General features: G+C 45.2%; 1 protein-coding gene across 2 annotated transcripts in view; it reads left to right on the plus strand.

Annotated features, from left to right (window-relative positions):
• DUOXA2 (dual oxidase maturation factor 2) overlaps positions 1 to 9,433 on the plus strand; it is a 48,903-nt gene extending 39,470 nt beyond the window's left edge. For both annotated transcript variants that reach the window (XM_068106369.2, XM_068106370.2), the window contains one exon: positions 7,838 to 9,433. In XM_068106369.2, the coding sequence (XP_067962470.1) occupies positions 7,838 to 7,895 (58 nt within the window). In that variant the 3' untranslated portion in view covers positions 7,896 to 9,433. The remainder of the gene's footprint in view (positions 1 to 7,837) is intronic.
• Positions 9,434 to 13,537: the final 4,104 nt, after the last annotated feature.

Raw genomic sequence — 13,537 nt, forward strand, 5'->3', positions numbered from 1 at the left:
GACGGAGTACTGGGCCACCAGTCGTACTAGCGCGTCCATCCCCGGTAAGGGGTAGGCGTCCAGCTGTGTAAAGCGATTAACCATCTGTGAGTAGTCGATTACCATGCGCCGGCGATGGGCCTCACTTCGCACCACTAAGACCTGGGCCCGCCACGGCGACCGGCTAGGTTCGATAACACCGTCCTTTAAGAGTTGGGCCGTTTCTTCCGCAATGAATTGCGCGTCCGCTCGTGAGTAGCGTCGCGATTTTACTGCTACAGGAGCGCAGTCAGTGGTCAGGTTGGGGAACAGCGAAAGAGGCTCAATTTCCATTTTCGCTAGTGCACACACAGCAAGCGTGTCCGTCCCACCGAATTCAATTTCCAAACGTCCATGTCGCTTAAGGAAATCGTGTCCTAACAGGATGTCGGCACATAAGGCAGGCAAGACCATGAGATGTACATCGGAGAACATGCGTCCCTTTATCACAAGTTTTAATCGACATTCCCCCTTCGTGCTGAGCTGAAGTCCCTGGGAGGCCATGAAGATCCGTCATGTAGTCCCGATGACCGGCCAACCATGTTGACGCACCAGCCGCTGATCGATGAAACTATCCGTAGATCCTGTGTCGATTAGGGCCCGTGCAAAAATGCCTTCGACCAAGAGAGGGATAATGGCCTGGTCAAGGCCAGAAGATCCGGCAGGTATTGCGCCGTCCGAGCGAGAAGATTGCGCCTCACGCGTAGATCCCACACCGGCTGCAGTTTTCCGGTCGTCGAAGGAGCCTCCGGAGGGCCCCCGTGCCAAACGCATAGTTGGACGTGCCGATCCAAGAGCGTGTAATTCGTACGAGCCGCCGTCAGATGGCGCTCGTGTCACGTGCGAAAGATCGCAGTCAACATGTGCTCGATCAAGAGCGTGTAATTCGTATGAGCTGCCGTCAGAGGGCGCTCGTGTCACGTGCGAAAGATCGCAGTCAATTGTACTTTCACTGCCGTCAGACGGCGCATGCGCAGGAGCTTTCAAAGCCTGCACTTTATGTTTGTTTGAGGAAGGCGTTCGAACGCCAGTCAAGGTCGATTGCTCCGCGGCCGGTCGCGTTCGCGACATTTGTTGTGGCGGCCCGATGTATTTCACCAGGGACATGCGTGCAGCCAGGGGCCCGGGAGGAGGAGGACAGCTCATCAAGGCCGGGTGAGGCGCCCCGCTTCGTGCTCGGTCCGCTGGCTCGGCGATTAGCCCGTTCAAGGTCGCGCGTGCTCGAGTGCCCCACGCGGCCTTCTTGCAGACCTTAGCAAAGTGTCCTTATGTAGAACACAAATGGCATATGGCTTCCCGAGCCGGACATGCTGACCTGGGATGCTGCCGGTTGCCACAAAAGTAACACGTCGCGTTCCGGTCAGGCCTGGGCCGGGCTGCTGTAGCTGCAGCTAGGCCGGAATCCGAGTCCACCTCGGGAGCGGACAGGGGCTCGGCCGTAGTCGAGTCCGCACCCGTATCCTCGGCGGTAGCCCTCTCCAGTCGCGCGAGTTGAGTAGTCCCTGCAACGATCCGAGAGTGGTCATAAGCGGTGGATTGTTTCCGGGCCTCAGTGTAAACGTTGGCCACCCGTAGAGCCTCCGCGAACGTTAGGTCAGCTGTCTCCAGGAGCCTGAGTCTCAGATCTGTAGAGCTGATTCCGGAGACGAAAGCGTCTCGGACAAGATCATCCTGGACTTGCTCGTGTGTCCGTACCTCTTGAGTACTGTCCGCGAGGAGGTGCCGCAGCTCCTGAGCGAAGCGGTCGATCGACTCGGTTGGCTGTTGTCGTCGCGTGGTGAGCAGATGCCGGTTGTACACCACGCTCCGCTTCTTAATGTAAAGGCGCTTTAGTTCCGCCACGGCGGTATCGTACGTCGTACATCGAACGATGCTCCTGTAAACGTTGTGGTCGACTTTTGTCTGTAGCACAGACAGCTTCGTTTCAGCGGTGGGTACAGCATCCTGGGCGCCGAACTGGTTCTCCAGCGTTTTGAGCCAGTGAGCGAACACCGAGCCCGACTACTCAGCTTGTGGGTCGGAGCCGAGTATCGGTACGTTGATCATCTTGTGTCCCGCCATTTCCGTAGATCTTAATTGAGATTACGTGTTGTGAAAATCAACCGATCCACAACTTGTCCCATAGGTAGGTTTAATCTCAATTAGATCTTTGACATCATCCTGTAAAATACAATCATGCAATAGATATCAGGATCTTGGTATCATACTGAGCAGACCGATAATAATAGACAAAGCAAGCGAGTCTAGCATATATGTGCGAGTCTAGCATATACGTACCATTCAAGACTACATGTAAAGTAAATGTCACAGGTGTGGCTCCGCGTCGCGGACGTCCCAGGTTTTATAGACGCCCTTCAGTGGCTGAAGCGAGTAACTCTCCTGGGTTCAACTTTGGTATAATTTCACTACAACGACCTCCACGTTTTCCTCCTCTGTAGCCCCCTCAACGCCCATGGCCTGCCTTCTCTACTATTAAGGTCTGACCATCCATATCCTTGCCATTCAAATCCTTTTCTGCATCTTTGGCATCCTTTGTGTTTTCAAACATGACAAAGCCAAACCCTCTTGACTTTTGCGTCTCCCTGTCTTTTATAAGCCGCACTTCCAAGAGTGGTCCATATTGGCCAAAGACAGAGTCCAGAACAACCTCCCTTGTTTTGAAGCTCAGTCCACCTACAAAGAGCTTACCAACATTGCCTCCATCCCTGACTTGTGTGTGCTGACACTTCGTTTTTGGGCACCTGACAAGACGTGCCTGTGCAAATCGTGACGTCAGTACCTTCCCCTTCTCTTCAGAGCGCTTCCTGCCCATAGCACGAGTCGCGGCACAGGATGGAAAGATACCCAGAATCTTCTGCTCTAACTGTGCAGTGTTATTTTCCATGCTAGGCTTTTCAACAAACATTGGGTTACCAGAAACTTGACCACCGGCCAAATCATTCCCGATAACAAAAGATATTCCCTCTACAGGTAGAGTGGCTTGTAACCCTACGGTGACCGGTCCAGACACCAAATCAGACTTCAAATAGATGACATGAAGTGGGGCTTTAACACAGCCACCAACCCCCTGTAAAAGAACACTAACACCAGTTGCCGTCTTCTCTGACAATGGCAAAATGCCCTCAAGCATCAAAGATTGATGTGCTCCTGTGTCCCTCAATACCCTAACAGGTCTCTGGTTAGTCAATTCTCCATCCAGTGACACAAACCCCTCTGAAATAAAAGGTTTGTAACCCTCTTGAGCAAGGTCATTCTGTGCTGCCGTAACTTTGGCATGGGAACCTTCACAAGGCACTGTCCTCCAAGGACGATTTCTCGCATTTGCCAATGCATTCGGAGTTGTACTAATCTGACTCCGCTCCTGATTTTTCCTTTCCAGGGCATAATATTGGGACATCAAATGTCCAGGTTTCTTGCAAAAAGCGCAAGTAGGCCCGGCGGGAAAACTCGTGGTCTGCCTCGAGCCCCCCGGAAGATAAGTCTGTCTTGGAACTGTAGTCTTCTGATCCCTAAAAGTTGCGGTATCAGTGTTGTCCTTATAGTCATCTGTAGGCCTCCCCCATGAATATTCGTTCTCCGCACCGGATGTACCATAACTCCCCTGGCGAACTCTAGGCGGGAAGTTAGGTTTGTGGAACCCCATCCTATGTGTCAAGGCATAGTCATCTGCCACGGTTGCTGCCTCATACAACTCTGGTACCTTCTTTTCCTCCAGATGTACTTTAATGTCCTCGTGGATACACTGTTGGAATTCCTCCACCAAGATCAATTGTCGCAACAGTTTGAAGTCTTTCCCAACCCCTTTTGGAATCGCACCACCGATCAAACATGGTTTCCTTCATTCTTGCAAACTCCACATGGGTCTCACTCTCCCTCTTCCTGGCATTCCGAAATTTTTGCCGGTAAGCTTTCGGAACCAATTCATAGGCTTTGAGAATGGCTTTCTTCACTTCCTCATAATCTGTACATTTGTCAATCGGTAAAGCCGAAAATATATCTCGAGCTTTACCCACCAAAACACTTTGCACTAACATAGTCCAGGACCCCACAGGCCATTTTAGCATTTGAGCCACTTTCTCAAAATGTAAAAAAAACTTGGCTACCTCCTTTTCATTGAAGGGTGGAACCAGCCTCACATGCTTACCAACATCCCAGGTGTTCTGACTAGTTGTCGAACCAGCCGGCATGGATGATACTTCTCCCCGTTCTCCGATTAATTCCAGCTCCTTGAGTTTAAGTTCCCTCTGATAATCCATGTCCCGTTCCTTTAACTCCCTTTCAGCTCTCCTTTCCTCTGCTCTTTCCCCTGCTCTTCTTTCTTCTTCAGCTCTCCTTTCCTCTGCTCTTCTCTCCTTTGCTTTCCTTTCCTCTGCTTTTACCCTTTCCTGGCTCTGCAGTTGCATCTCCATCGTCCGGAGCTCCACATTTTCTTTTTCCTCGGGTAACCAATCCAAGGCTACCTCTGTCCATGTTCCTTGTCCCACCAGAGATTCTACCACCAATGTCTGCATCTCTGCGTTCTTCATATTAACTCGGACCTCCAAGTTAAAATGTCTGGCCAATATCAAGAGTTCCGATTTTTTTTAACGCTTGGAACTGTGCCTCATTAGGGGATGCCGCAAACTGTTCTACATCAAACACCATGGTGACTATCAGTTAGCACCTGTTAACCCTCACACAAAAATTTCCAATTTTTTTTTGGAAAAATTTGGGAATGTTAGAAAAATTCCAAGTTTGGGAATTTTGGGAATGCTAGGGAATTATATCCCAGACGAATGTTAGAAAATTTAATCCCGGACGAAGACCCAATTTCGAGCCTCCGAGCCAATTGGACGAGCCCCCAATTTCTGTTACGTGCTCCTCCCGGACCCCCTGGTCACGGTGTACCTCCGAGCCCCGAGAGGAGTCACGGCATAAAAATGTGTTATTCTGTATGTCAAAGATCAAGGGAGAAGCCACCCCAATTGTTGCTCACAAACAAATATTGTATTAAGGTCACACAAGAATAACAGTACAACAATAATAGTATTCAAAAGTACAATCAATATGTCCAATGATGGTACCATCAGTTTTGTAATATTTAACTCACTGTGCTCCAAGTGAGTGAAACACGAACATTCCCCAATGTCTCTTATTCCCGGCTTCGGGACGAAATTGATTCGCTCCAGCGATCGCCAGAACGAGGTCCAATCGAGACCAGAATCCTGTGCGGATGGCAAATACATTCACACAGCCGAAGCTGCACAAAGGCGCCCTCAAGGCGCCTGGGAAATCCAAAGGCACCCTACAGGCGACGGAGAGATCACACCCTCGGGTATGGACGAATTAACCTTCAAAAAGCCACGTCACACACACGCCCCAGATCGACGTCTGAATGCGGTGGAGATGGTCGAAAAGAGACGAAACCGCGAGCGAAGCACAAGTCCTGCGCTAGTCAAAATGGCCGACGGCCCGGTCTCGTGGCGCAGCAGCACGGCGATGATTCTCTCCTGAATCGATAGCAAAACCTGATACGCAGGTTGATCGGTCACAGCGATGACAACTCTGTCGTAGGAATCCCTTTTCCGGAAACCCGAAAGTTTGCTAGTGACTCTTGCTCGCCAACGTTCGCTTCAGAACTCGGAGTGACTCGGCTTTCTTGTCCGACTCACTCGCTCCGCCCCTTTTTCTTTCTCCTCTTCCTCTTTGTTGTCCGGTTCCTGATCCGGTTTCCTGTTTCTTTTAACATTAACCTTTTTACCTTTTGAAAATAGTTCATGAACAATAAACCTTTTGAACACAATAATCGTACATGGAATCAGAAATATTTACAGTGGATGCAAACCACCACAATGGAAGTGACGAATCCGTAACACTACCCCCATACACGTAACAATATATTTTAAAGATAAGAGCAAACCACAAACAACTAAATGTGATTATTGGTTATGGATGGCAGAATAGTTCAGTTGATAGCACACTCACGTCCGAGCTGTCTGATCATATTGGATTTGTTCCCTTTCGGAGAAGAATCCGATTAAAACAATCATTGTGGTTGTGCCAACAGTGGAAACTGGATGTCGGAGTAAGTAGGGAGTGGGGTGGGAGAAGGAGAAAGAGAGAGATGTGTTAAGCCAGCCGTCATGTATGCATTCAGGTTTTGGACATTAAAGATCACATACTATCTCAACCGTACGACCGCTGACTCCACACACCGCCATTTTGATTTATATGCTGTTCAGGCCGAACATATTATCGAACCTGTCATATATCACAATCGCCATGCTTCACCTCTACGTTCTTCATTCAGTGTGAAACACAAACAAGCCGATTGTTAAAATGACCATCAAATATAAAAAGCATAGGCATTACAGGTCTTTCAATGACACAGTACGTATAGGCCTGAGGCATTATGCCTCACGTTCAAGCAGCTTCAGACAAATTAGGCCAGGTTTCTCAATACAGTAACATTGTCTTCGTAATAATAATTATAATAATAACGTTAATAATAATAATAATTATATAGTAAACAAGTACACTGCCACCATGCCAAATAAATAAATAACATTCTCCAGGGTGGCATTGCCAGGGTGCTTTTAGCACCCGGCACTGCCACCGTGCAGCACTTAGAGGGGTACTGGGAGGGAGAGATGTACAACAATTGATTGATTAATTGCAGAATTAAAATCGATAAATAATTATCGTAAATAATTTCTGAATCAATTGGCTAATAACATACCTCAACCACCAGTGTTTCAATCGAATCTGTAATTTTTGAAAATTTAATGAAGGAAATCATGAATAAATAAATAAATTAATGGATTAATTGACAAATAACAAATAATTAATCGATTAATTGATTAATCAATAAACAAAATATGTCCTTTATAGCAAAATCACTTGGCCACTGCCATGTCTGAATATCAGCTTCCTTGCTCAAAAGGTGCCTGTGATATTGCCCAGATGAGAAAGAAAATAAATAAGTGATGAATACCAAAAATAAATAAATGATAATCGTAAAATTATTAAATAATTAATCAACTGGCTAATAGAATACCTAAACCACCACCATTTCATCCAAATCTGTAACTTAAAAAAAAAAATTAATCAAGTCATTAATCAAATAATTAAATAATTAATTGATTAATCAATAAATCAAAAATAGCCTTTACAGCCAAATAATTTTGTCATTGTCATGTCCAAATATCAACTTCCTAACATGGATTTCATAAGTCCATAAGTTCCTTAAAAAGTTCCTGGGATTTTGCCCAGATGAGAAAGGAAATAAATAAGTACTTGATTAATCGATAATAACTCAGTAATTAATCAATTAATCAAAAAAACTAAAAAATACAGTTTTTGCCAAAGCATGTGCTCACTATTGTGCCAAAATGTCAGCTTCCTAACTCAAAGGATGACTGATATATCACTTGGACAAACAAACAAGAAAGAAAGAAACTGGACTGAAAATTGAGAACAATGACGTCATGCAGCGCCTAGAGATGGAATAGGAAAGGAGCAGTGTACAATATAATTATAACGCTGCAATCCCTTTGTCGTGACTGCAAAGTCACTGGATTGAAGCGGTGCATGGTTGGTTCATTGTTGACTCAAAACATATAGAATAAACCAGTGTCGCAATGCAATCTCTTCACTTCCCATGGTGACAGACAGCTTAGAAACTTACAGTACTTCAAAAAATGTAATACTTACATTATTTGCTAACTGGTATTTCCCACCCAGGTCATACTATCCTCTTCTACTAAAACTAAAGTATCAAACAAGCCCGGCTTCGTCGCTGTTAGACTTTCTGTGAGACTAATGATGTCAAACCTGTCAGTTGTTTTGCAGATCGAATGACTGACGCTGATAAAACGATGGGAGCAACAAGGTTGTGATTTGAACACCACAAGAACTTCTTGAGCCTGTATGACAATATTTATCGACAAATCCGATCACCATTGGAGGTCGTGTTATTTATTATCAGTTAATCCAAAATCGCTTAGGATTTTTCACGGGGTCTGATTTAAAGATAATTTATTTTGTAAGAGGAAATTCAGAACAAGGAAAGGGAGTCTTTTCAAATGTATTTGCAGAGATTATTAATACAGTAATTATTAGCATCGATATCCCATTGATTATTCACTGGGTAGGAAATAAATATGGTTTTCAGGATTAGGAGCTTGACATTGAAAAAGCTGGATGTCCTGTTTACAAATTGAGGATGTAGATCCCAAGGTACCTTTTTACAAGAGAAGGGCCTTAAACGTTGGATTGAACCATGATTTATTATGATCTTGCCTGAATCTGCGACCACCGTAGCAGCCCCACGAATGGTGGGCTTCCAATAGGAAATCCAATCAGATAACATCAAGGTTATGACGGTAATATAGGCAAGCGTAAAGGTTTTGCTCAAATATTGGAAAATCAGAATGTAGAATACGTACACCAAATGGGACGTCTGTCCTCGTTAATGTGACCAAACTTTGAGACTGCAGTCCCTGTATAACTATACTATTACCCTCGCCAGAGGAGACGGTATTGCATTTGAGGCCGTTTGTTTGTCTGTTTGTTTGTTTACCTGTCTGTCTGTTTGTCCGCACAGTATAAATATGATTTTCTCTGCAACCGTTGGTCCGATTGACAGCAAATTTTCACCATAGGTGCAACTCCACCTGTAGAATTTTTAAATGACAATTATGACGTCATAGGTCACGTGGTTCGACCGCCATCTTGGAAAAACCGAAAAACTTTGCACCTCTATCTCCGAAAGAGATATCTCTATATTTCTATATCTCAAATTTCTTGAGCATAATCTCGGGATAAATTGGTGGAGGTAAAACAAGAATAATGACGTCATCAGTCACGTGGGTCGGCTGCCATATTTGTTTTAACACGAAAGCCTTGAAAACCACTGAAAACTCATCCTGGCGAGGGTCTGCAGTCTCTGATTGATTGCTCTTTCTTGTTTGCTTTTGTCTTTTTGAAATGCTTCACTCGGATTCGGTGATGATTGCAAGTTGTAATGATCTTTATACATCAAAGAAAGAGCATTACTCATGAACAAACACTCATTCATACTTGAATTAACCCCACAGAACATTTGAGCGGATTTGGAAGGCGACAACCGATGTTAACCGAAAAGTGTTCATCCCTTTTGCATAGAAGTAATACTGTGCATGTATTAGTATTTCCAACAAGGTTTACATTGATTAATTTGATGGTTATATGGAGAGTAATCTATACATTCCATGCAATTGGGTTGGGAGAAAATAGGGAAAGATAATTTACCCTTTACATTACCCGAAAAGGCTCATTTTATTTATTGTTTAAAACAAGCTTTGCAATTTTATAACTGTTTTGCACATTCATCCATTCTTTCATGTAATGTATGATGATTTACTTGCACTGAAATAAATCATTTGCGACTTTTCCGAAAAGAGCCTTTTTTTGTATCCAAAATTGAAGCTCATGGGAGAACATGATGGCAGAGGGTAAAAGAAAACAGAGTGACAGTGGGGCCAAATTGGGGTGCCACAGATGATTGACTCAAAGTAAAATAAAAGAGGGAATGGAGAGTTTCAGGGAACTTGGAAGACGTACAAGGAACATTCCAGATGGCAGCACCAGTTGAAACTAGTGGCCTTGTAAGATCCTCTCGGAATCCTGTGCTCGGTAAGGCTCCAGTCACGAAGTGGCAGAGAAGGGATAAGGGATTTATACCCAATATGTTGAGGCAGCCTCTAATGATGCTACACTCAGGTTTGGGTCTCTAGCTTTCTGGCAGGAAGCGTGTGGATCCACCGACTCCAATGGTACACTCCAGCAGGCACTGCAGAACCAGTTCCGCAAACCGTAGGGCAGAATAACTCCCACAATCCCCCTCCTCCCGAAATCGCCCTTCCACCCATCCATCAGCTTGCCACAAACTAATAATGATAATCTTTATTGTACCGTATACAGTGACACTGTAAGTTCATAACACCATGTAGAAACATAAAGCAACAAAATAACAACAATATGGAAGATGGACGAAACAGAAAAATGGCTAAGAATTTGAATTTATCACTTGAAATGCACATTGCACATGGTACAAATAACTTTTTGAAAATGGTCTCCATAAGCGTATAACGAAAGTGTCTCCCTGATGGAAGTTTTTCAAAAAGTCCATTCAAGAAGTGACTTTCATCTGCACATACATGCATCGACTTCCTTTTCACTTTGCTCACAAATATAGAGACTCCATACTGGTTGAAGGCCCACCCACTTTAAATGCCAGTGTAATGACGTTTCCCAGTCTAGACTTATTCCGCACATTTAGAGAACTATTCCAAGAAACCACATTAAATGACAAAACATGGATCAGCAAGGAATTCGTCAACATCCGCTTCACGCGCGAGATAACACCAAATAAATTCAACTTCCTGTGAAAATACAATCTTTGCATTGATTTATTGTCCACAGCATTGGTATTTTCATCTAAAGTTAACTTTTCCATAATAATAAAAGAGAGTGCGTGTCCATCCGTCTCCTCCATAACTCCAAAACCATGGAACCTGGCGGCCCCAAACTTTGCATGCATACTTCTCGAACTCCAAGTGAGTGCATGAATGGAAACTGGGTGTTTGGGGGGTGCGCGAGGTGAACGGCCTGCGTACAGGTCGCTCCTCCAGCCGTGTCTGGCTTCATCCACCCGTCCTCTGCACGGAGAACCACAGTTCCCGGGCCGCAGCTCTCCCTGTTGCCTCTGTACATCGCCAGGTGGCATCTCCGAATATGGTAGGTCCGATCGCTTCCTGGAGCCGTTGTCCAAACATGCGGCAGTCAGTATTTGTCATTCTCGCCTTGAACCAGCGAACAATCGTCATGGTCGATCGTTCGCTGGTTCAGGGTGAGAATGACAAATAGCGACTGCCGCGATCCAGACCAGTGGCTGAGAGCAGAGCGAAGCGCAGCGAAGAAGAAGAAGAAGAAAGGGTGGAGCGAAGACCAGAGAGGGCATAACGTAGAAGAGAAGAAGACGACCTCTGATGTCCCCCAACACGTCCTTTTTATCACCTAATCTCTATCGTCATTGGTCGTGCTTCGCCAATCAGCGAATTGCTTCTTTCTCCGGCCTTCCCTTCACCAATCAGCGAGTCCCTTCTTACCCCGGCCTTCCTGGAGCCCTCCGTCCATGCACAGCCGTCTTCCACCAAAGGCCGGAACCAAGAGGAGAGAGCCAAAGGCCGGAGCCTCTCCACCAATGCCGCTTCTGACGTCATCGGTCGAACCTTGCCAATCAGCGCGCTGCTTCCTCCGCATCCTTCCTTCACCAATCAGCGAGTCCCTTCCTACCTCAGCCTTCCCGTTGGTCAACTCCCACCCAATCACTGTCCTTCTGGGCGTGGGTCTTGGCCTGCCTGAGCTTTGTGTGCCTGCTAAGTCGGGGTTGTCAGCCCTAGCGCTTGATGCCTGGCTTCCGGTTGGTTTTTATTGTTATTTAGTGTAGTGTAATGGCAAGTCTAACTAGTGTCTATGGTCCGGTGCTATAAAGGACAAAGGATAGATCACAGAGGTTTGATTAACGAGATAGTAGTTAACATAATCCCTATAACTCGTTAACATGCCCCATTCCTCGTAATGGGGACGAAGATACACCTTAATCCGACATCCGGGCTAAACAGGTCCTCTGCTTATTACATGGTGGTGGTTCTTCTTCTCTATGACAGTCGGAGCATGCTACCTACACAAATCTAACTGGTCTAAAGTATCTCTACCCCACCGACATAACAATACATACATACAGTCGGACAAACACTGTTCTAGACGGCTCTGCCCGATGGGCTACCCCGTAAAAACTCTTCCTCACTCTCCTTGCACTGCCCTCTCTCCACCCCACCCCCCAGGAGTACCTCTGGCTGTGGATTCCTCTCCACTCCCACCTTTTGTTCATATGTGTTCTGTACCGTCTTCCAAACAGTGATGACTCCATTTACATTTCGCTGTCTGACAACATGGACCAACTTCTATCCACTCATCCCACCTCGCTCTTCGTCATATGTGGCGACTTCAACTGTCATCATGCCAGCTGGCTGGGTGTAGGTTCCTCTCACACCAGCCATGGCATCTCAGCAAAGGACTTCTGTGATTCACTGGGACTGACACAATCTGTCAAATTCCTGACCCGGATATCAGACTAGTTGCATCAAATGGTTTCTATAGGTTTCAAATGAACCTGGTTAGGTTTCTACTGGAAACTCTACTGGTTCCTGTTTATACCAATAGAAACTGTGATTTCCAATAGAGACTCATTGAAATGTCCCGGTCTCTATTGGTTTCTATGGGATTTTCGACCTGGGAAAGCACTCCGTCAAGCAGAATGGATCTTGACGAGTTTCCCTGGTAACATGAAACATAGAACATCTCGTATGTGATTGGTCCAGCAATTACAAAAGCAATTAAAGGGCACTTTATTTCGCGACACTATTGTGACTGTAACAACATGGCTCTGGCAGCAGAGGTATGATAACTGCTTCTCAGACAAGGGAAGAAATAGTAAAGACGTTACAAACGAAAACAAAGGCAAAAGAGTAGCTGAGGGCCAGGAAGGTTACTGGAAGCAAATGGGATCCATTTGGTTCTTTACCAAAGAGCAACACCAATTGTGTGGTCTTCATTAAGGAGCAGCTGTGAGGCTTGCTTTGAGACACAAGCTCAGGCACAGCCTTGGAGGACTGGCCATGTTCAAGGACTGGCATTAAAGGCTGGCTCGCTCTGAAATGATTATACTTACGAGTGTTGTTGCACTTTCACACAATGTTTCCAACAAGGTTTTCTGCATATGTACTGTGCACGCTCATAGTAAGAAATATAACATTCGAATGCAATCCTCATTGTATGCGTACACAGGGAACTATCACAATAAGAAGCAAGGTGACGGGGCGAGTCAGCAAAAAGTTTAGGGATTATGATGTCACGTCTGGGTTTGGCTTCAGCCTCTGAGGAGTTATCAACCCTGATGCTTTATGGTCATTAAAAGTAATGAGTATCATCAAATGGCAACAGTTGTACTTATGGAATGAGGAATGAAAATTCACTCGGGGAAAAAATACTACTCGCAAGACAAAGTGTGGATACCAAATAAAAAGGTAAAATAATAAAATAATAAATAGACGCGTTTTGCAGGAATAGGGAGCCAAAAGACAAACAAAATTTAAAAGTGGAATACATAAAGAAATGCATAGTATTTGTCTTTGAAAGACCAAAGGTATTCATGCAAGTCTTCAAAAAATTCCCCTCCCATAACGCCCCCAGTTCCCTTTTAAACGAGGACATCTTCCCTTAACCTGTATAACCATGTGTTGTGACTATATCATGCTGGGATAACTTATAACTGGTCCTGCAAGGAGGTTGTGACAGTGATTTGGAAAGTTGGCAATAGGTCATATCCTTTGAGTGATTAGAAGTCATAGAACACAAGTGGCTTCACAAAGGTTACAATTATACGACTAACTATTAATAAATTAATTGAAGACCGTTGTCTCACAGGAATTGCAAT

The sequence above is a fragment of the Myxine glutinosa genome, chromosome 2 (assembly GCF_964187855.1).
Source record: "Myxine glutinosa chromosome 2, kmMyxGlut1.1, whole genome shotgun sequence".
Lineage (NCBI taxonomy): Eukaryota > Metazoa > Chordata > Myxini > Myxiniformes > Myxinidae > Myxine > Myxine glutinosa.